The following is an 18,586-nucleotide window of genomic DNA, read 5'->3' on the forward strand; positions in this document are numbered from 1 at the left end:
ATACAATAAACCAGAGAGAGGGCTTTGTTTACAAGTAACGATTCAAGGTCACCGATTGTGGAAGTAAAGCATTGTCTTCTCTTCAGTCGTTCTCTCTCCGCCTATATCTTATGTATGATATCTATGTATATACACGAAAGCAACTTTTAGCTACTAGTAATTATCGTATCGTATCTTCCTTCCTATGCGGCCCCTCTTCTTCCGGTCTTACTACTCCTCGAATATCTACCGTATCCTCTCTTTCACAAAAAAGAAAATGCCAACACAAGTAAAAATCCAGACAAGCACAGCTCCAAACACCGAGAATGCCGTAAGTAAGTAAGAAAAAAGTATGTATATCCATGCTCGCTCGCTTGGTCGCTCGAAATAAACACAAATTTAATCAGCTCGGATGCTGATGGTCGGTGTTAAAGAATAGCATCCTTTAACAATCTTCTCTTCTCTGCTGCTTTCACATTCTTTGATGCGGCGATAGCTTCACGAATTGATCCAAACGCACCAGAGATGATATTCCCGCGCTTAGTCCTTGTCTGTTGGTCCACGATGCGAAGTTTGGCATCAACAGCTACCGAGGTCGTTCCACCAGAAAGAGTACTATTTCTTCCTCGCTTCACTGCTGTGAACTCGGTTGGGATCGACGGGACGGGAGGAACGTCCGTTTCTTGCACACGCTGCAAATTCGGCACTGAGGAAGCGCGGATGAGTTTATGGTCCCCAATGAATGGTTTCGGAGGTGGGCTATCGAGAGGCGGTGCAGCGAGGGGAGTGGTCGTGATCAATGGACCCAGCCAAGTCAGTGGTCCGTCGTCTTCACTCTTCTCCTTTCTCGCTTCGGCTCTTCTTCCGATCAAGCTCTGTTTCCTTGGTCGGGGCGCGGGGATAGTATCTACCAATGCCTGTTCCCGCGTTGGAGTCACGACAGGGATCTGACTCATGAATGCCATTTGTAAGATCCGGAGGTCATCCAGATCTGTGCCTTCCTGTTCCGAAATGCCCAATTGCTCCAATACTACGCCTTCATCTCTATCGGCATCGAATTTCGCTACTGTCTCGGGTGAGAGGTCGGCTTCTGTAATGCAGTACATTTCCATCATCCGTACCCGTAGCTTCTTTGGAAACTTGTCGCCTTTCGCATTCATGAAGTTAATGAGGAATTTCCGGATCTCCCGGAATTCGCGAGCCTTTCTCAACTTGTTGGAATTGATCTGCTGTTCGGTAGGCGGCATTAACCTATTTGAATCCGGAATCAGGAGGTGAGGCGACGATGACAAACTTGTTCTTCGTGACGAAGGCAATGATACCGACTGTCGGTGGGCCCTTATAGCATTAAATGGGTTGTGTGGCTCCGCCACCAGTGCAGCGGTTGGCGGTGGTGAAGGAATCTGTTCTTCTGGTGTAGTGACAATGATTGTGATTGGTGCAAGTGGTGAGTTCTTGAAAATAGTAGAAGTGGAGCTCATATTCCGTCGCCTCAAAGTCCGTGGAATGTTGACACGGCCACTTGATACGTAGGCCACGACCGCTGGGTTGTAGTCGAAAGCCAACGATACATCATGTAGTGGCTCTTTTGAAGTTGCCATTGCCCCAGGTGGTTTGCTAGATCTCTTGCTGCTTGTCCTTACTGGCAGATTTTCTTCGGATATGGAGCGTATTGTTGGACGTATTGCCGAACCAGAAATTTCTGTGCTTGGCAATGGCTTAGGATCGGTCCAGATATCGGTTGTTGAGTTTCCATGCGGCTTTTCTGTTGTCTGTATGGAAGGAGGTGAGGCTGCCGTCGGTGATGGCCCCTCAGCCTGACTGATCTTGGTCTCATCTTCGTTGTATGTCTGCTGCGAGGTTGTTTCCTTGTGATCATCCTTCCGTTGACCGCCTTTGCTGTCATTTGCTCTGGATGGATATCAGTATGGGTGTGGAGGAGTTTGACCAGACGACATACAATGCCTGCACGGCCGATTCGATCCAGGCAAAGCACTTCATAAATCCTCCGTGTCGAATCCAGCCAGCGGCCCTCCAGAAGCACTCGACCTTTGGCTGCTGTGTCGACAATTACCATACCCGGTCAACTGGCTCGCCCTTGGTAGTGTCGTACGTCAAAAGTCCAAGCAGCCCAGTCAAAAAAGGTTCAAGAGTTCATGGGAATTAGTCTGGATTTAGGTCTCCCCAGATCTGAAAGTAGACCAGAGCGTAAGATTACTGAACCGGAATTGAGAGTTTCTTTTCCAAATAGCTCAGCCTCCGGAACAATGTGGTGCAATGTCTTAGACCGACCTCTCGCTGCCGCAGGAGGCAGGAGTAGCACACCAGCAAAGGGCGAAGACTCAGGCGTAGTGCAGGAGATAAGGTTGTTTCTGAGAGGTATCCAGGTGAGATCTAGAAGGAGAGAAGTCAGTAAACATGATTTGGAAAAGGCGGGAAGAAGTTTATCGAACTTTGTGTTGCCTAGGTGCTTGGATGCCATGTGGCTTGGCGATGTCTCAGTCCCGCCAATACCAGGAAGGAAAGACCAATCCAGCCCCCAAGGAAAATTGTCTCAACCAAGAAAGATGAAGAAAAAGTCAAAAGAAGCCAGAAAGAAGTGCACGAAAAGATTATCGAGGATCATTTCAGCGATTACGAGAGGATGACGATTATGACGGGGCCGGCGACGTTGACACCCGCAGCTCCAAATCTCTCAGGGCGCGGTGATAATCGCTAAAGTTCGGATCGGCCAGGGGCTCATCGACAGGGGGGCTTATCGCAGTCAATATTTCAGATGACATTTCCCCCTTTGAGCGCACTGGGGAACGGGTTGGACGGGATGCTGACGATGAAATTGCTGGCGGCGAGTCTCCTTTTCGAATGCGGCGATTCGCTTCCGCATCAGCAGCACTATTGAGATTGGCATTCGTCGTAAAGTGGTGGTCCCTGCAGGGTATCAATATTTCTCTCTCGGAGACTTCGATATGTATATGTGGAGCTGGGAAACGTGGATTTCGAGGAGGAAGAAACTTCGGACAGATACGTACCTCTCACATGTCTGCGACGATGTCTGTGATCCTCCCAGCTCCAATTCCTCGACGATAATAGAGCAGGTGACGTTATGATGATTCTGATGGTAAGACAGCTCATCGATCTTCCTGATGAGTGATTTTAAGTTCCGTCCTAACGGGTCTTGCAGCAATCTTACTTACGCTGACAGAATAGCAAGTTGGATCTGGAATATCCGGCTACTTTCCGCTTTCCTCTCTTGTATGGCTTTGTGAACTCGGTCGCGTGCGGTCATCCACAATGCTGCTGATTTTACTCGAGACACCTTATCGTAGCGACTGCTACCGGCGATGAGCGTGGCAGTCTTCCTCAGCTCGCGATCTTTGATCCGCATCCGCTCTAAAGATTGGCCATACAGACCATGGAAGTACTTGAAATCTCCACTTCCATACTTGTTGCGCTCGGGATGGCGAATTTGTGACGCCAGATAGGCGTTGTTCAGCATGTTGGTCTCTGTCTCGAGGAAATCAATCTTCTCAAGAGCGCTCGAAACCTCAGCCTGCGTATCAATGGCGTTCTTGAGGCTTACGGCATGGGCATAGAAACCTGCCACGACCGCGGCCACAAAAGTCAAGATTCCGGTGATACTTGCTGCAATTGATAGGGGACTGTCTTGTTGAGCCATTGCTGCCAGGTGATAACCTGATAAGAGAGGTCAATTGATGGAGATGGAGATGCAGTGGTTGCCTTGCTCCTCACTTGAAAGGCTGGATGCGGCGCTGCAGAACCATGCATTTCTTGTCAGTATCATTGGCGAGACACAGCACAGCCTTGACGGATGACCCCGCGCATCCTTATGGTGTTACCTCCATACGAACCGGATGGCCAGTCGTAGCCACGTTCTAAGGCGCAGTCTGTCAACAACCACAGGAGTCTTGATGAGGAAAATTCGGCGTCCAGTATTGCACCAGATAAAGCCCCCAAGGTTGAAGGACAGTGGTAAATTGCATAACAGCGGAGCTATCACCGGACACCACTTGTCTGGACGAGCAGCGGCATGCGCCGTAACACCGTTCTCCATGCTAGACAGTTGTCAACCTCGAGTCGCTTGATCTCAAGAATAGAGCGGACACTGGTATTGATATCCTATGAAGCTTCATAGCTGTGACTAAGCGGAATATCGACTGAAGCCCTTCTCAGAGTCTGGAATCGACGGGATGCCAGCCACTTCTCCACCGACCAACTTTGGCCTCATGATCGACAACCGGGATGAGGTCTTCCCGTAACAGGAGTTTGGCTTGGCTCCAGTGGTCCTCTGACTGGCCCAAAACAAAAGTTGATCCTCGCGTTGAATCAGTTCTTTCTTTCTTTCTGACGACTGGGCAGTCCGAATCAAAACTCTCTCGAGTCTCAAAACTTTCAGACATGACACAATCAGTGACATTGCCTCGGGGCGGCATCCAGCTAAGATATCGTCGAGGCTTGATGCGAATAAGGTTAAAATGCAGCACCAATGGTGTGGCCCGGGAAAAAGCGCCACCCACGCATCGGCCGCCCCAGTTCCTTCAAACAGTCCTAAAACGGCGTAAGTATGGGCATCCGGTCCACGCTACGACAATCGCCATACCCTTTCCATACAATTTCGACACGATGCCGCGCATGCAAATGGGAAGGCGTGCCCACTTGGTGGGTTGGCTGTTGATTTCTATCGGATACGACAACTTCCAGCTTTCCAAGATTTGAACTTGAAGAAAGACACGCGCTGGACGACGCAAAATTCTCTTCAAAAACATCGCCGTCACTATATCTTTGAAGATCACCTCTTGAAATCGCCAAGGGCAGATAATAAAACACAGCTGGCTTCTGCATGAATTGAGAGAATTCGAGCAAGATACTTTGATCTCTGCCACATTCCTACCCCAGACCCAACGATGGCTATAACATCTGGTACTGCAGCATATGCAAAGGATTCCACGCCCATCATGCCAACAGCACATCCGGAAGAGCACACGGCCGACTCGTCGCATTCCAAATCCTCACTCGAGACTGCCGACACCGCTGTCAACGCTTCCGATTCTGAACCAATCGAGGTCGAATTTGTAGGAGATGTGAAGACAGACAACAAATTACCTTCTCTTAAGACATTGAAGAAGATTGAGAACTTGCCGGTTCTGGATCAAGATGGGAAGGCGATTCCGTTCAAGAATTTATATACGGGTCCCAATGTTGCGAGACGGGTGTTGATTATTTTTATTCGGCATTTCTTCTGCGGAGTACGTATCTTTTCTACTTTTATGACATATATATCTGCTAATGAAAGCCCCAAAACAGAACTGCCAAGAATACATTCGAACGCTCACCTCCTCAATCTCGACCTCCTCTCTCCTCTCACTCCCTACACCTACCTTCATCGCCATAATCGGCCACGGCGACCCCTCTCTCATCCCAATGTACCAGCGCGAAACCTCGTGCCCATTCCCCATCTACGCCGACCCGACCAAGAAACTCTACTCAGAGCTCGGAATGACACGCACCCTCAACCTCGGCTCCAGACCCGAGTACCAGCGCAAGGAGCTCTTTAGCATAATGCTAGACGGCTTCGTGCAATCCTTGAAGATGCTGAGAGGCGGGAGAGCGCTGAAAGGAGGTGATTACCATCAAGTTGGAGGAGAATTCCTTTTCGAGCCCGTAGAGATGGAGTCTCCGAGTCCGCTGTCTAGTCCGGAGGAACAGACGAAGCGGCTGGGTGAGCAGGGGATGTTGGAGATGGGAGCTGTGGAGGAGAAACACGTTACGTGGTGTCATCGGATGCGGAATACGAGGGATCATGCTGAGATTCCGGAGGTGAGGGAGGTGTTGGGGTTGGGTGACGGAGAGGAGCTGCCGAAGGGGGTTAATGAAAAGAGGTGGAGAGCTGCGTTGTTGGTGAGGAAGGGGACGGGGTTGAGTACTGTTAGTACGGAGGGGAGACCGAGTGTGGGTCTTAGTAGGAAGTTGCAGGAGTTGGAGGATGATGGTGCTGGGTTGAAGACGCGAGCCTAGGTTGTGTTTTGAGCGTGACTATTGACATTGCGGCATTTGCTTCCTGGAGTTTGGTTCGTGGGAGCATGGTATCTTTCGTATATCCTAAGGATGTATGGCGTTTCGCTTTGCTAGGAAAGATGGAAAGTATTCTGCTGCGTGGTAGAGAGTGGTAGATACCCAATAAATCGAGAAACTATTTGCTATGAAACTTAGTATCCTCCGTCTGGCGAAGCAAAAAAAGCATTTCTGATTGGGGAACATCTTGCTTTCTGTGCATGCCGTCACACGCTCAGAAGAATATGTGTAGAATGTCGAAGTGCGGGAGACAAGAGGAACATTGCCAGTTTCGATGAGATTCAACTTACATTCTTGACATTGCGAATGCTACTTACCTGTACTGTACCATTCTTCAGAATTCAGAGTTTATGAGAAATATGTTACCTTAATCGACGTTGAGAAAGACTTTGTGAAGATAGACTGTCCTTATTGGTACTAGTCGCTCACCGTAGCGCATGTTCTTGACGCTAGCCACTTCGATTCATAAACCCCACTCTGCATATCAACACTCCTATGCTTCCTCAAAAGTACAGGAACGTTTTGAAGTACATCCCCACTTCTACTTATATCATAGCATGTAGTGAATGCTGACCGATTGTTATCCCCAACCATTCTTCCTCAAGGCCGCTTGCTAATTTCTTCTCAGCTTATCCGTTATCTAGGTACTTCCAGTGATACAAGTAAACAAGTCACAATGTATCAATCAATTTCTGAAAAGGCCGCCGAGGAACCTCTGCTCTCACCTCAAACACCTCCCCAGACCTCAGCATCTACTCGGCGAAGGAAACCCCCCAAAGGGCTAATCCTCCTCTGGATCGCCCTCAACACCATAATACTAAGCATCTACGCCCTCCCCAGAGCCCTCCACACCAGCAAGCTCTCTTCATCTTCCCTCGAAAAACACGCTTGGAAATCTCTCAAACACCACGTCGACCTCCTCTCCGTGCCCCCCATCTCCCGAGAAGAGTTCCTCACCAGACAACGCACCCTCGCCGCGGCACTCACTTCAGCAGGCGTCGATGCCCTCATAGCTGAACCATCGGCAACGTCAAGCTACTACGCCAATGTATCTTCCTCGTTTGAGCTCTCGGAACGTCCATTCCTCATTATCATCGACAAAGATGGTCAATTCTCTTATCTCGCTCCTCGGTTCGAACTTAATCGCGTAGCGTCCCTTTCTATGGTTTATTCCTCAAAAAAGGTGATAGAATGGCGAGAAGAAGAATCTCCCTACGCAGTCCTGAAACGAGAGACAGGGTACGGAAAAGTGATGCTGGATGAGCACGTGCGGTTTATGATCGCGGCTGGGCTCCACGGGCAGGGGATAGACGTCGTGCCCATGAGCGAGGAGATCCAGGCTTTGAGAGCGGTCAAGACGGATGCTGAAGTGGTGATTTTGAAGGCTATTAATCGGTTTACGCTGCAGCTCGTCAGGGCGTTGCAACGCAGTATCAAGATTGGGATGACGCAGGAAGCTATCTTTGAGGCAGCGGGGAATCTGTTCACGAGGGCGGGAGTGGGGAAGGGATATTGGGCTATTGTGTTGTTTGGGGAACAGGCGGCGAACCCGCATGGTGGGTCGAAAGGGAAGGTTTTGAGGGATGGGGAGTTTGTGTTGATTGATATCGGGAGCAAGTTACATGATTACGGAAGTGATGTTACGAGGACGATTTTACCAAACGGGGCAAGTGTTAGTGAGGAGCTTTTGGGGGTTTGGAACACGGTGAAGGATGCGCAATCGGCGGCTTTTGAGCACATGGTTGTTAATGAGACGTGCTCGGTTGTTGATGGGGTGTCGAGGAAGGTTATTGTTGATGCGGGGTATGGGGAGTTTTTTACACATCGATTGGGGCATGGACTGGGGTTGGAGATGCATGAGCACCCGTACTTGAATGGGGCGAATGGGGAGAAGTTGAAGGTGGGAGAGGTGGTTACTAATGAGCCGGTAAGTGCCTGTTGATCTTTGAAAAGGGGATGCTAACGAGAGAAGGGTATCTATGTTACTACGGATCAAGCGAAGAAGATGGATAAGAGTGTGGGGTTCGGGGTGAGACTTGAGGATCCTATTCTTGTTACGGAGACTGGAGGTGTGCCGATGACTGGTTCAAGGGCGAAGTCTCCTTATGAACCTTAGGTGCGAGATAGAAGAAGCGCAATTGTACATACACGTCCTTGCTATATCTGTATAAGAGTTCTTTGGCTTGCCACTTCAGGGTCAATATGTCATCAAGCTGAATGGAGGGTTTTCATCCAACAGTGCACGTGAAGATTTTTGGGGTTTCGCCGTGCAAGACAACATGAGGTCTTAAGCTCTCAATCAGGTAGTGAGACAAAACAATATATAGGAATAGCGTCGGAGACCTCCAAGAAAACCTAAGCGTTCGAGTTTAGTATCATTGGACCAGAAAAGACCGAGTCGTCAAGTGAAGCAAGCATTATATGCCGTCCAAGTGCCAACGAAATATTGTGAAATTTAATATCAGAACACTAGTTGTCAGTTTCAAGTAACTGCAAGAAAATACAAACAACCACAAACAAACACCTAGGACTAAAAGAGTCAAAGGGGGTGAATTGATTTGACACACAAGCATTGACAGTAGTCACGTGACATGAGGCTAGTACTAGCCTCACTCTTGCCCACATCCAAACGCGTCGTCAAGTTCAGAAGTCGCGTCTTTTCCATCCCCTCCTTCTGAGCACGAACTTCTTTGACTTCCACAATCTCTCTACGATCACCCAACGCGTCTGAGACCATTTTCCCGCGTTTGGACGCGTCGTGACGCGTTGTGCGCGACGCTCGGACCTGCTCTGCAGAACAATCAGCTTTGAACCTCACTTTCAGCCATCCTCGAAAATCACCATCAAAATGCCTCCTTTGAAGCCTGGAGGCCCCGGAGTCTATTCCGCTACCTATAGCAATGTACGTATAATATTCTCAAGTCATCGAAGTCGTTGAAGAAGTTTAGCGCTCACATTTGCATAGATACCTGTCTACGAATATCAGTTTGGTGAAGGTTTAAAGGAACATGGTATGATTGCGCACATCCCTCTATATCCGGAAGAGCATTTCTAATATCTGCGATCAGTTATGCGCCGTCGCGGAGACGATTGGATCAATGCGACACATATCCTGAAGGCAGCTGGATTTGACAAGCCTGCTCGAACGAGAATTCTCGAACGAGAGGTGCAGAAGGAGAAGCATGAGAAGGTCCAGGGTGGATATGGAAAATATCAAGGTGCGATGAATTGTACAATCTGCTGAGGCGATACTAAGTTTCGAAGGCACTTGGGTTCCGCTAGAGCAAGGTGAAGCTTTGGCTCAACGAAACAATGTCTACGAGAAGCTCCGCACAATCTTCGAATTCATTCCGGGCAACTTGAGCCCACCTCCTGCTCCAAAGCACACCACAGCTAAGCCAAAGCTGCCAAAGAAGCCTGCTGTTCCGAAATGGGGAAACAGTGAGTCCTATACGGATTTGACCAAGGCAGCGCTAACAGCATAGAACCAGTGGCCGCACCTGCTCGTGCGATCATAGATGATGACTATGACAATATCAGCGCACAGTTGAATGACGATGAGAGCATGGCCGATGATGTAACCGTTGCCTCAGCTTCTTTCATGGCAGAGGATGACCGATATGATATGTCGCAGCAATCTACAGGACATCGAAAGCGCAAGCGTGAGGAACACATCGAGAATACCGCACAGCGGGATCATATGCTCTACTCCGATGAGCTTCTTGACTATTTCATGCTTTCCCACAATTCCGACCAAGTTCCAAAGCCCGAACCTCCCGTTAATTTCCAGCCCAATTGGGTCATCGACACGGATGGACATACTGCTATGCATTGGGCAGCTGCAATGGGAGATGTGGAGGTAATGAAGGAATTGAAGAGATTTGGAGCTGATCTGGCTGCACAGAATTCTCGTGGCGAGACTCCTCTGATGCGCGCTGTGCTATTCACGAATTGCCTGGACAAGCAAAGCATGCCGTCTGTGGTGAAGGAATTGATGACCACAATTGATTGCATTGACCTTTGTCAGTCAACTGCCCTCCACCATGCAGCTGCCATGACCACAAGCCGACAAAAGCATCATTGTGCTCGTTACTATATCGACATCATCCTGAACAAGATGCAGGAGACTCTTGAGCCAGACCAAGTCCAGCGCATCATTGATGCAAGAGATGTTGAAGGCAACACTGCCATTCACATTGCAGCAAAGAATAAGGCTCGGAAGTGTGTTCGAGCTTTGATGGGTCGGGGAGCGAGCACCAACATTCCAAATCATGACAAAGTCACTGCTGAGGAACTCATCCAGGAGTTGAACGAGAATCGCAGAACCGAACGTCACCCGCAAGCTTCATCTTCTCCGTATGGCCCTGATTCTCGATCACAGTATGAGATGCCCGAAGAACCGCATGCCCGAGCTGTCCATCACATCTCTGAAGCTGCCATGTCCATTCAAGGAAGAATTGCACCTCTCATGCTTGAGAAATTCCAAGACTTGGCTAACTCTTTTGACGAAGAGCTTGTCGAGAAGGAGACATCTGAGCGGGAAGCGAAGCGTATCTTGCAGAGTACAGTCCAGGAGCTCGAATCAGTCCGTACCCAGATCCTCGACATCACCTTTGAGAAGGAATCACCTGAACTTGTCAAGCAAGGAAAAGAACGACTTGCTCATGCAGAGAACAAAGTCACATCTTTGATCGAGCAACGACAAAAGTTGCAGATTTGGAGCTCCGTTGAGCGTGAAGTCAGCAAGACAAACGGCCATATGATGCCCAATGAAGATGATGTTGGAGAGAGAGTCATGTTGGCGAAGATGCTTGCCGATGAGCAAAACAAGCGTCAGAACATGGTTGCTCAATATAGAGATGCTTTGAGCATGGCAGGTGCTGGTGAAAAGGGCGAGCAGTACCGACGACTCATCTCCAAGGCACTCGGCACCGAAGCAGGCATCATGAATGAGAATCTCGATACCTTATTGGAACAACTTCGGGAAGATCACCGTGGTCAACAAGGAGAGACTGTCTTGCCTGAAGAGGCCTAATCGCAACTCCTGCTAGACGTTGGATTGCCTCGAGTCCGATTGGGGATCTTGTTTGATTACTTCAAAGTCATCTCTTCGTTTGCGTTGGGAATCTGCCCACCTGCACATTCCCGCAGGTGTTTGCAACTTGTGAAAGTATATTGTCTTTTAAGGCGTTGACAACGGGACGGACGGCTTAACGAATCTCACGTCACGGAGGCTCTTTGTGTAAGCGGCGTTCGAAGTGTCTGGAGTTTGTATCATATGGGTGAACGGATTACTTGGGTTTTATTTGCTGCTTGGTTGAGTTCGCAATACGTTCGTTGGCTCGGTTCTCTGTAAATAGGCTGGATGGTATGTCTGGCCCTTGTTGCTTCTGGTAACGCTTGCTGGCTCTGGAAAACCATACACTCAGTCAACTGTTGCTGGATTCTATCATGTCTAGATAGTAATTGACTCTTTGCCAACAATCCCCTTTCCCACTATCTAAGTATATCATGATGTGTGCAAAAGGTTGAGCTCTTCTTCTCACAACCAGGCATCTCTTCACTTTCCACCTATCGATTTGATCCTAGCCTTTCCTTGCTCCCTAAGCTGCAATGGCACCCAATCCGTTCGTGGAGCTCAGGATGTACTTTGACAATGGCCGCACGGCGTTGGTCGAGTGGACTGACCGGATTGGTAGTGGTGCGTGGATTTGAATATGTTGAATGGCATATACTCTCCCGAGCTATCTCTAAATTGCGACCCCGATGCTGTCCAGCTGACTGATTATGCTATACAAGGAAACGCGAAAGCGATACGAATGCAGAGGGTGAGTCCTGGGATGGTGAGGATTGTCAATGTCAAGGGACGTCGACCGAATCACCGTTTGCAAGCTAAATTCCATATGCAGCAGATCCCAATTGCGCAACATGATCGACCGAGACGCTTTGATGGAGAAGCCAGAGTAGACAGAGTAAGCCCCAACATGATTGGAACTGTGTCAACTCAGCATCCCATCTGCGAGCAGAACACTACTCCACCACCGGCTGCACCGGAAGTCCCACTACCGAAAGAAGCTCCCTTGATTCTAGACGTGTTCCCTCTATTCGACTGTCCTGCGCACTCGGAAGAGACTATCAAAGCCTTCCTTTCCAGCCCGGCACACAGCAAATTCTCCAGCACTTTCCTTCGAATCGACGAATTTCACGACGGCTCGAGGCTTGCTATCCATGATGCTACTAATGAAAGCCTACTCGATTTCGACCCTGGGGACAAGGAGCAAGGAGAATTGGGTTGGATCGAACGACCGATGGATGAAAGAATTTTTGATCTTAAGGAGATGGTTGGGGGGTGGAGGAGGGGAGATGCGATTGTGGTTAATGGGATATTAGGAACGGTGTATTTCTTTAGGTGGAAGGAGGATGTGGATTTTATCGAGGAGAGGCTTGGGAGGGAAGGGGTTGAGGTTAGGGATTTTGCGTGTAAGGGGAGAGATGAAGGGAACGGTGGGGAAGGGGAGACTGATGGGCCAGGTTCTGATAAAATCCCATTTGATGGGACGGAGATGTCTCGTCATGTAGTGATGTGACATCTTCTTTACAAGTGCTAGCAAGAGACAAGACTGGGAGTTTGATAAATGGGTTGCAGGTACGTAAATCTTCTGTCTGAATAAGGGAGTAGGGCTGACTTTGTCATGAGGGCGATTTGGAATGAGATATCAAACGGCATAAGGAAATTGTATCACCGGCAAGCCATGCATCAGCCGTTAAGGTATCATCGGAAAGACTTCGCAGCTTTTGACACATATGTGGAAAGAGATCTGTACAGAAATAAGGAGATTCGTCCCGCGTTACATTCATTTCGAATGATGTACGATCGTCTGCTCAAATTGATTGGCTTCTTGCCCTTCCCTTGACCATTTTCCTGTTTTCCGTTTTACCGTTCCCATGCTTTTCCTTCAGATGTCTGAGCAAGTTATCCTTTCTTGTGAATTTCCGGTTCTGTGTCTGGCATTCTTCATGCGGACAAACATATTCTTTGATACCATTACCATGTGGTCCCTTCAGATGCCGATTGAGATCTCGGTTGGTCGCAAAAGATGTTTCGCAGCTAGCTACAGGGCAGCGAATTTCCTTGTCGTGGTACTTGGTGTGTTTCCTGAACAGTTAGCATTATCTTCAAAACGAGTCTAGAAATTCTGACCTTAAGTCACCTGGTCTGGAGTATTTCTGAGAGCAGTGCTCACAGCTGTAACCATTCACTTCGCGCGGAGCTACTGTTGGGCTTGGTATTGATGCAATTGAAGTGGGGTCGCTATTCGTAAGACTCGGCGATCGAAGAACAGAATCCAGGAATGCAGCACCCTCCTGCGCTGACGGGCTATGGACTGGGGAAGGAGAATCTTGGCAGAATGGCTCAAATTCATTCAAGTGGAATTCATCTGACGACCAAATCCAATATGGGTCGTCCACGTCCACGAGATATTGTTCTTCGCCCATCAGTGGATCATTGGTACTTGCCATCATACCTGCATGTAGAGCAAGGCCGTCAGGGGTGCCTATTGCTGCTTCCATCCGAAAGCTAGTATTGTCGACTTCCATCGAGCCCTTTGGGTTCCCGTTGTTGGAGCAATCAAGATCTCCGCCTATTGAACTGGAGTCAGAGTCCTCACCATTTTGAAGACAGATATCCACCACTTCGTCTGATTCTGTCATTGACGAGGACAATGTATTCTCCCAATTCACCCAGCGTGAAAGACCTTCGACCCTTCGCAGAGAAGAAGCTTCAGGTAAGCTTGCAGCAATGGCCGACGGAGCATTTATCCCATCATTGGATACTGCAAAATCTTCATCTCTGAGCGAGGATGAATTTGTACTATAAGTGATGTCTCCAATTATCGATTCGGATTCTTCTACACGGTGATCTAAGGATCCAGATGCAAATTTGGGGAAGCTTGTGTCTGATTCGTCATTGTACCAGTGGTGGAGTACTCGTCTCTGCCAGGGTTTACTGATGTACAACTTGTGATCAAGATTGATCAGTGTCGTAGATTCGAAGATATCAACAAGACGACGGACTTCTAGGGAAGATGTGCGGAGAGATTCGAGTAGCCATTGATTGATGCGGTCGCTCGTGCGTATTGAATCATCGCTAGCAGTCAAATCATGGTATGTAAAGACGGGCTCTGTTCCTGTTTTCCTTGGGAGAAGATCCGAGAAACTCGTGTATGCCGAAGTTTGGACACTCGGAGCAGGTTCTTCTGCCAAAACATTCCGCTCTTGTATGTCGATATCGATTGACTCGACATCCTCATCCCAGCCATCCGAATCATCCAAGCCATCCAAGTTAATACCGTTTATCGTACATTCGAAGGCGATCTCCTCGATTTTTTCATCAATTCGTTCTATCTGAAGCCGAACTTCGTCCACTGACTCCATTTCTTCCTCCCCAGTACAAGGAACGCCGAGCAGAACCCTAGAGTGTATCTTAGAATATGTATTCTCAGATAACATATCATTGAGTTTCTCTTGCAATAAATCGCGATTCCTTAATGCTGACAAGTATGTTACAACTGACGGATGGTGTAAAGATCTCTGCTGAGTGAGCCCAGATAAACATTTATCTGGATCAAAATACGTCTCATCGGTATACATGAATGTAGCTGAATTTAGGGGCTCCCGAACACTCTGAGTATCGTCAAGTGGAATATCCATATCATTCAAAGTCTGATGCCAGGAGCTGCTCGCAGCGCCCAGATCTTCGAGAATAGAGATGTAGTCATCGTCGGGTGTCCAGGTCCTTTGGCGTTTTATTCTATCTTCATTTTCATCAGGAAGTTGAATAGTGATTGCCGCAAGGGCAACAGTTCCTAATAATGGCCACCATGTTGAGTCTGTTGTGACTGGTTCATCCCAATCCGGTGCCCAAAGTCTCTTTTGATGGAGAATGAGCTCATCTTCTCGAGCTCGTTGATTGTCGTGGACTTCAATCAGTGCTTGCAATAGTTGTGTGGATTCCTCATCTCCAGTGTCATTAGTACTAGCTGTCTCGTTGCTTAAGGATGACGGTAGATCCGGTAGAAATGTAGGCGTTGGAAGATCAGCAGTTGTTGTGGTTGCCTGAATTATTGGCAAGCTTTGATGGAAGATGGTCGTAGTAATGCTACGACTCGACCGATTTGGTCTAATTGCGTAAGCAGGGGAAATCTAATAGTGACTTGGTTGGAGTTTGACTCACTGGAGCGCAAATGTAGGGTCCACTGAATTGGAGCCATACTGGATCGCTTCCACCAAAGTGATGAGCACCCATGCCAAAATACCCTTGACAAGAACCATGGTTTGATAGTCAGTCGCGCGAGCTCACAGATCAATGGAAAGATGGTGCGATGGATTCAAGCAGATTGCACAATAGTCACAGGCAGATCAAGAATTATCCATAGCTATCAAAATTCGGAAAAAGCCCAAGGTGTGGGATGAAATACCGTATTGATGAGGCCTCCAGGCCGTTTGAAGTTGGAGGCCTCCAAGGCAATCATGCATGGCGGCCTAAGGCCAATTGTAAGGAAGCATAACTTCAATTATATAAATTATGCTGTTGACTTTGAATTGTAATCATTTGTAGGAATATTGAAGTGAGCGAATTGAAAAAAGGTGCAACGAGTCTTCTACCAAAGCTACTAATTGAATGGAGGAGTGGAGTTGGCTTTGTTATAGTGGTTTGAGAATAGATCTTGAAATCGCACGTACTTCTCATCGAAGACAGTGAAAATAACGGCAGATCCTGAATATGAAAGTCCACAAGTGACTTGAAGAAAGCACGCCCGGTTATTGCTGAAGTTTTGGGGAGGATGCAATGTGTCATGTGACCTTGGGCTGTCCTCTTTTTCAGGCCTGAGGCACTCAACTGCGTCAGGAGTGCAGTGCCCCGCGCTGGATGCGCTGGCTGCGCTACACTCTAGCCCCTGACATAATTCGCTTGGGGGGTGCCGCATAACCTAGAAAAAGTGTTGGATGGCAGCTTAGGGGCTGCTTAGCCATGTAACCCGAACAAGAAGTTAAACTCAATAGAAGCAACCACAAGTCGAATGTATTAGGAAAAGAGGCCTACAGCTCATGCGCTCACATTCTGATTCAGAATATGGAGTTCTTAATGCATATAGCAAGTCATATATAAATTAAATGTCGACTTGGAAAACAGGCTCTCCGTTCCGCGGGTTCAAATGTCATTGTCTTGGTTGGACCAACTTCTTGTAATCTTCTCTAGGAAATGTTGTTGTCAAAGTCTGAGTTAGAGGAATCAACATTCCTCACTCCCAGTACCTCTTCCATTCCCATTCCAAGGTATTCAATTCTTCATAAACTCTACCTTTCTCTTGAAGCGCCATCATAGCTTGATTCGACGTATTCCGCGATTGACTCAAATCGAGCTATAATCAGAACACTCAGCAATCGTGCTTTGCTCCCCCAACCAACAAAAAGATACTTACAGGCTTCTGAAGAGCGGGCATGACCCTTGGATTGGGATTAAAGATGTTCATGTTCGAGATACTAGCCGCAGTGTACGCCATCGAGTTGCTGCTCCATTCATTCATGGCGAACTGACTCTGGTGCATGCTCAGAGAATTCAACATTTCGTATTGGCCTTGTAGTTGAATGAGGCTTTGGTTTAAGCGTGAGGTTTGGACTTGGCGGTTCGTTTCTTTTGCGCGGCGCTCGGAGAGCTGGTTTTGTGAGTAAATGGTGCGAGGCGTGAAGGGTAACTATACCTTTTGTAGCAAGAAAGCTTTGTCAGATGTCGCAACAGCATCTGCCCATATCATCCTCATTCGCTCTGAATAGAGCTGGCAAGTCATTCCTGGCATAGGCCTTGTACTCAACACGACCTCTTGAGCTAGAGTCACGCCACCCTCTTTTGCTTCCGGCTCTATGACCGTGAGGTAGCAATCTTGACAAATCGGGTATTCGGAAGCTCCAGGAAGATGATAGAACTTTTGCGGTACAGTAGGCGCAACATCTCTGGGGCAAGCCGGGATCCCAGTAAATCGTTTGATGAACTTCGCCAACGGACGCATATCAACCTCACCAGACTCCTGGGTAGCTCGTTCACAATTCATCAGCTCCTCGAGACACCTTGAACTGCGGGTAGATGAGACCTTGGGAACCAGATCACAAGTGGCTCTAACAGGTGCTGTTGAGACCTTTTGAAAAGCTTCCGAAATTGGACCGCAAAGCTTCACAATCTGAAAGTGGCAGCCGCCACAAATGGTCCATTGCTTCAGTAGAACACCAGTCTCTGGGTCGACGATGGTGAACCATAACCTATTTTGAGCCGATTTGACTGCGGAATCACTTGATAGATTGGCATTGGGACATCTCTGCTCCGTATACGCTACTGTTGACAAATCAGTACGATTTTGACAGAGATATGGGAGCTCAGTAGCTGAATATCATATTCTTTCATGAACAGCTTCTAGGATGATCCCGAACATCTCAGCTGCTAGGATGAATACAAAATATGAGCAGAGTCTAACGTACAGAGGCCTGCTGGGGGAAGCATAACGTCGACATCACCCTTTCCTGCCAAGACTTGTCGCCATGCAAAGCGGATCCAGAACTCGGCGAACTTGCACGAGGCAGTTCTAGATTTTGGGAGTTCCTGGGTGGTAAAGAAAGCGGATAAGGGTGTGGGTGCAATGGTAGTCTGGTAGCACTCCCAACAGACCATGAAATAACCATTTGCGGGACCTGACAACACTGCGACTTTGCGCGGACCGGCTTTGGGAGCAAGAAGATTGCATTCATTCCATTGTATTTCTTGGCATTGCGTCTCGGTGTCGTCTTTCGGTAGATCTTCTTCGACGAAGCCCATTGCTTCAAATACGAACACAAAACCTAGAAAAACTTAATTTCAACGTAAATAAAAGTGTTAAAGACGTGAAATGACTTTGTTTCGCTGTGATCAAAACTTAGCTAGGTCTCGGAGATGCTAGATTTGTCGAAAGGTGTAACAAGAAGTGTACCGACTGACGATGGAAAAATGGTGTTGTTGGAGCTGAAACTTTGGGCTAGAACTGAATGGACAGACTCGCCGACAACTTGCATTGTGGCTTGCCCTCACGTGTCAGAACATTTCCCACTTGCGTTTTTGAGGCTGGTGATTCGTTTTCTTATTGGTTGATATTTGCGATATTCGGAGTTGACATGCATATCGTGGGCTTTATTTTCTCCGCTCTCAAGCATACAACCATTATCCTGCTGTATGTTTATTTGCCGGCGTTGAGGCCTTTGCTAGTCGGACAGTCATCACTCACAAAGCGATGTGACCTGAAGGGTGAAAATAAAGTTGTCATTGCACCTGAATGGCGATGGAGATAGGTACATCCAGAATCGATTCCGATTTTAGAGCCCCCCATTAATCAGCCTCAAGGTTCTTTAGCGATTTTTTATGCCCTGTGGTTGCAGGGGCTTAATCGCCGAACCTTTCCATATTTGACTGATGCTCTGTACCGTAAATATCTGC

General features: G+C 48.1%; 11 protein-coding genes across 11 annotated transcripts; 6 read left to right on the forward strand and 5 right to left on the reverse strand.

The window, feature by feature from the left end:
- Positions 1-476: 476 nt before the first annotated feature.
- LY89DRAFT_33698 (uncharacterized protein) lies at positions 477-2,359 on the reverse strand. The gene is made up of 4 exons (XM_018206826.1): positions 2,272-2,359; positions 1,940-2,217; positions 891-1,890; positions 477-685 (listed from the first exon to the last, which is right to left on the reverse strand). The coding sequence occupies exons 2-4, from the start codon at positions 1,978-1,980 to the stop codon at positions 611-613; spliced, it is 1,116 nt and encodes a 371-aa protein (XP_018072292.1). The 5' UTR covers positions 1,981-2,217; positions 2,272-2,359; the 3' UTR covers positions 477-610.
- Positions 1,859-2,819, forward strand: LY89DRAFT_33551 (uncharacterized protein). The gene has a single exon (XM_018206819.1). It carries the CDS (start codon positions 2,136-2,138, stop codon positions 2,625-2,627), a length of 492 nt encoding a protein of 163 aa, XP_018072293.1. The 5' UTR covers positions 1,859-2,135; the 3' UTR covers positions 2,628-2,819.
- Positions 2,820-2,917: 98 nt separating this feature from the next.
- LY89DRAFT_745984 (uncharacterized protein) lies at positions 2,918-4,145 on the reverse strand (the record flags this gene model as incomplete). The annotated part of the gene is made up of 2 exons (XM_018221082.1): positions 3,174-4,145; positions 2,918-3,119 (listed from the first exon to the last, which is right to left on the reverse strand). Exons 1-2 carry the CDS (start codon positions 3,653-3,655, stop codon positions 2,918-2,920), a joined length of 684 nt encoding a protein of 227 aa, XP_018072294.1. The 5' UTR covers positions 3,656-4,145.
- On the forward strand, positions 4,146-4,998 carry LY89DRAFT_32108 (uncharacterized protein). The gene has a single exon (XM_018206719.1). It carries the CDS (start codon positions 4,240-4,242, stop codon positions 4,711-4,713), a length of 474 nt encoding a protein of 157 aa, XP_018072295.1. The 5' UTR covers positions 4,146-4,239; the 3' UTR covers positions 4,714-4,998.
- LY89DRAFT_583519 (uncharacterized protein) lies at positions 4,953-6,012 on the forward strand (the record flags this gene model as incomplete). Its single annotated transcript, XM_018209218.1, has 2 exons — positions 4,953-5,243; positions 5,302-6,012. The coding sequence occupies 2 exons, from the start codon at positions 4,953-4,955 to the stop codon at positions 6,010-6,012; spliced, it is 1,002 nt and encodes a 333-aa protein (XP_018072296.1).
- A 554-nt stretch (positions 6,013-6,566) lies between these two features.
- LY89DRAFT_643785 (Creatinase/aminopeptidase) lies at positions 6,567-8,343 on the forward strand. Its single transcript, XM_018211810.1, has 3 exons — positions 6,567-6,596; positions 6,698-7,996; positions 8,042-8,343. Exons 2-3 carry the CDS (start codon positions 6,746-6,748, stop codon positions 8,183-8,185), a joined length of 1,395 nt encoding a protein of 464 aa, XP_018072297.1. The 5' UTR covers positions 6,567-6,596; positions 6,698-6,745; the 3' UTR covers positions 8,186-8,343.
- A 160-nt stretch (positions 8,344-8,503) lies between these two features.
- Positions 8,504-8,806, reverse strand: LY89DRAFT_33744 (uncharacterized protein). Its single transcript, XM_018206830.1, has one exon. It carries the CDS (start codon positions 8,692-8,694, stop codon positions 8,539-8,541), a length of 156 nt encoding a protein of 51 aa, XP_018072298.1. The 5' UTR covers positions 8,695-8,806; the 3' UTR covers positions 8,504-8,538.
- On the forward strand, positions 8,807-11,224 carry LY89DRAFT_33754 (apses-domain-containing protein). The gene is made up of 5 exons (XM_018206831.1): positions 8,807-8,971; positions 9,035-9,080; positions 9,138-9,287; positions 9,334-9,510; positions 9,555-11,224. Exons 1-5 carry the CDS (start codon positions 8,918-8,920, stop codon positions 11,102-11,104), a joined length of 1,977 nt encoding a protein of 658 aa, XP_018072299.1. The 5' UTR covers positions 8,807-8,917; the 3' UTR covers positions 11,105-11,224.
- A 562-nt stretch (positions 11,225-11,786) lies between these two features.
- On the forward strand, positions 11,787-12,656 carry LY89DRAFT_732647 (uncharacterized protein; the record flags this gene model as incomplete). Its single annotated transcript, XM_018219708.1, has 1 exon — positions 11,787-12,656. One exon carries the CDS (start codon positions 11,787-11,789, stop codon positions 12,654-12,656), a length of 870 nt encoding a protein of 289 aa, XP_018072300.1.
- A 210-nt stretch (positions 12,657-12,866) lies between these two features.
- LY89DRAFT_781067 (uncharacterized protein) lies at positions 12,867-15,533 on the reverse strand. Its single transcript, XM_018222445.1, has 3 exons — positions 15,305-15,533; positions 13,271-15,250; positions 12,867-13,225 (listed from the first exon to the last, which is right to left on the reverse strand). Exons 1-3 carry the CDS (start codon positions 15,400-15,402, stop codon positions 12,952-12,954), a joined length of 2,352 nt encoding a protein of 783 aa, XP_018072301.1. The 5' UTR covers positions 15,403-15,533; the 3' UTR covers positions 12,867-12,951.
- Positions 15,534-16,140: 607 nt separating this feature from the next.
- On the reverse strand, positions 16,141-18,221 carry LY89DRAFT_683924 (uncharacterized protein). The gene is made up of 4 exons (XM_018214780.1): positions 17,602-18,221; positions 16,833-17,458; positions 16,554-16,787; positions 16,141-16,493 (listed from the first exon to the last, which is right to left on the reverse strand). The coding sequence occupies exons 1-4, from the start codon at positions 17,933-17,935 to the stop codon at positions 16,374-16,376; spliced, it is 1,314 nt and encodes a 437-aa protein (XP_018072302.1). The 5' UTR covers positions 17,936-18,221; the 3' UTR covers positions 16,141-16,373.
- Positions 18,222-18,586: the final 365 nt, after the last annotated feature.

Source organism: Mollisia scopiformis (genome assembly GCF_001500285.1).
Source record: "Mollisia scopiformis unplaced genomic scaffold LY89scaffold_10, whole genome shotgun sequence".
Lineage (NCBI taxonomy): Eukaryota > Fungi > Ascomycota > Leotiomycetes > Helotiales > Mollisiaceae > Mollisia > Mollisia scopiformis.

Bases quoted from the DNA above. Each gene is read 5' to 3' on its own strand.
- LY89DRAFT_643785 (XM_018211810.1), top strand. From the start codon at position 6,746: ATGTATCAATCAATTTCTGAAAAGGCCGCCGAGGAACCTCTGCTCTCA. The intron at 7,997-8,041 runs GTAAGTGCCTGT...TAACGAGAGAAG, and splicing joins AGGTGGTTACTAATGAGCCG to GGTATCTATGTTACTACGGA.
- LY89DRAFT_32108 (XM_018206719.1), top strand. From the start codon at position 4,240: ATGAGGTCTTCCCGTAACAGGAGTTTGGCTTGGCTCCAGTGGTCCTCT.
- LY89DRAFT_33744 (XM_018206830.1), bottom strand. From the start codon at position 8,694: ATGTGGGCAAGAGTGAGGCTAGTACTAGCCTCATGTCACGTGACTACT.
- LY89DRAFT_33551 (XM_018206819.1), top strand. From the start codon at position 2,136: ATGGGAATTAGTCTGGATTTAGGTCTCCCCAGATCTGAAAGTAGACCA.
- LY89DRAFT_33754 (XM_018206831.1), top strand. From the start codon at position 8,918: ATGCCTCCTTTGAAGCCTGGAGGCCCCGGAGTCTATTCCGCTACCTAT. The intron at 9,288-9,333 runs GTGCGATGAATT...TAAGTTTCGAAG, and splicing joins TGGATATGGAAAATATCAAG to GCACTTGGGTTCCGCTAGAG. The intron at 9,511-9,554 runs GTGAGTCCTATA...CTAACAGCATAG, and splicing joins TGTTCCGAAATGGGGAAACA to AACCAGTGGCCGCACCTGCT.
- LY89DRAFT_683924 (XM_018214780.1), bottom strand. From the start codon at position 17,935: ATGGGCTTCGTCGAAGAAGATCTACCGAAAGACGACACCGAGACGCAA. The intron at 17,459-17,601 runs GTACGTTAGACT...ATTTGTCAACAG, and splicing joins GCTTCCCCCAGCAGGCCTCT to TAGCGTATACGGAGCAGAGA. The intron at 16,494-16,553 runs GTAAGTATCTTT...TTCTGATTATAG, and splicing joins TGCCCGCTCTTCAGAAGCCT to CTCGATTTGAGTCAATCGCG.
- LY89DRAFT_781067 (XM_018222445.1), bottom strand. From the start codon at position 15,402: ATGGTTCTTGTCAAGGGTATTTTGGCATGGGTGCTCATCACTTTGGTG. The intron at 15,251-15,304 runs GTGAGTCAAACT...TTACGCAATTAG, and splicing joins GACCCTACATTTGCGCTCCA to ACCAAATCGGTCGAGTCGTA. The intron at 13,226-13,270 runs GTCAGAATTTCT...CTAACTGTTCAG, and splicing joins TCCAGACCAGGTGACTTAAG to GAAACACACCAAGTACCACG.
- LY89DRAFT_33698 (XM_018206826.1), bottom strand. From the start codon at position 1,980: ATGAAGTGCTTTGCCTGGATCGAATCGGCCGTGCAGGCATT. The intron at 1,891-1,939 runs GTATGTCGTCTG...ATATCCATCCAG, and splicing joins GAATCGGCCGTGCAGGCATT to AGCAAATGACAGCAAAGGCG. The intron at 686-890 runs GTAGATACTATC...GCGCTTCCTCAG, and splicing joins CAACGCGGGAACAGGCATTG to TGCCGAATTTGCAGCGTGTG.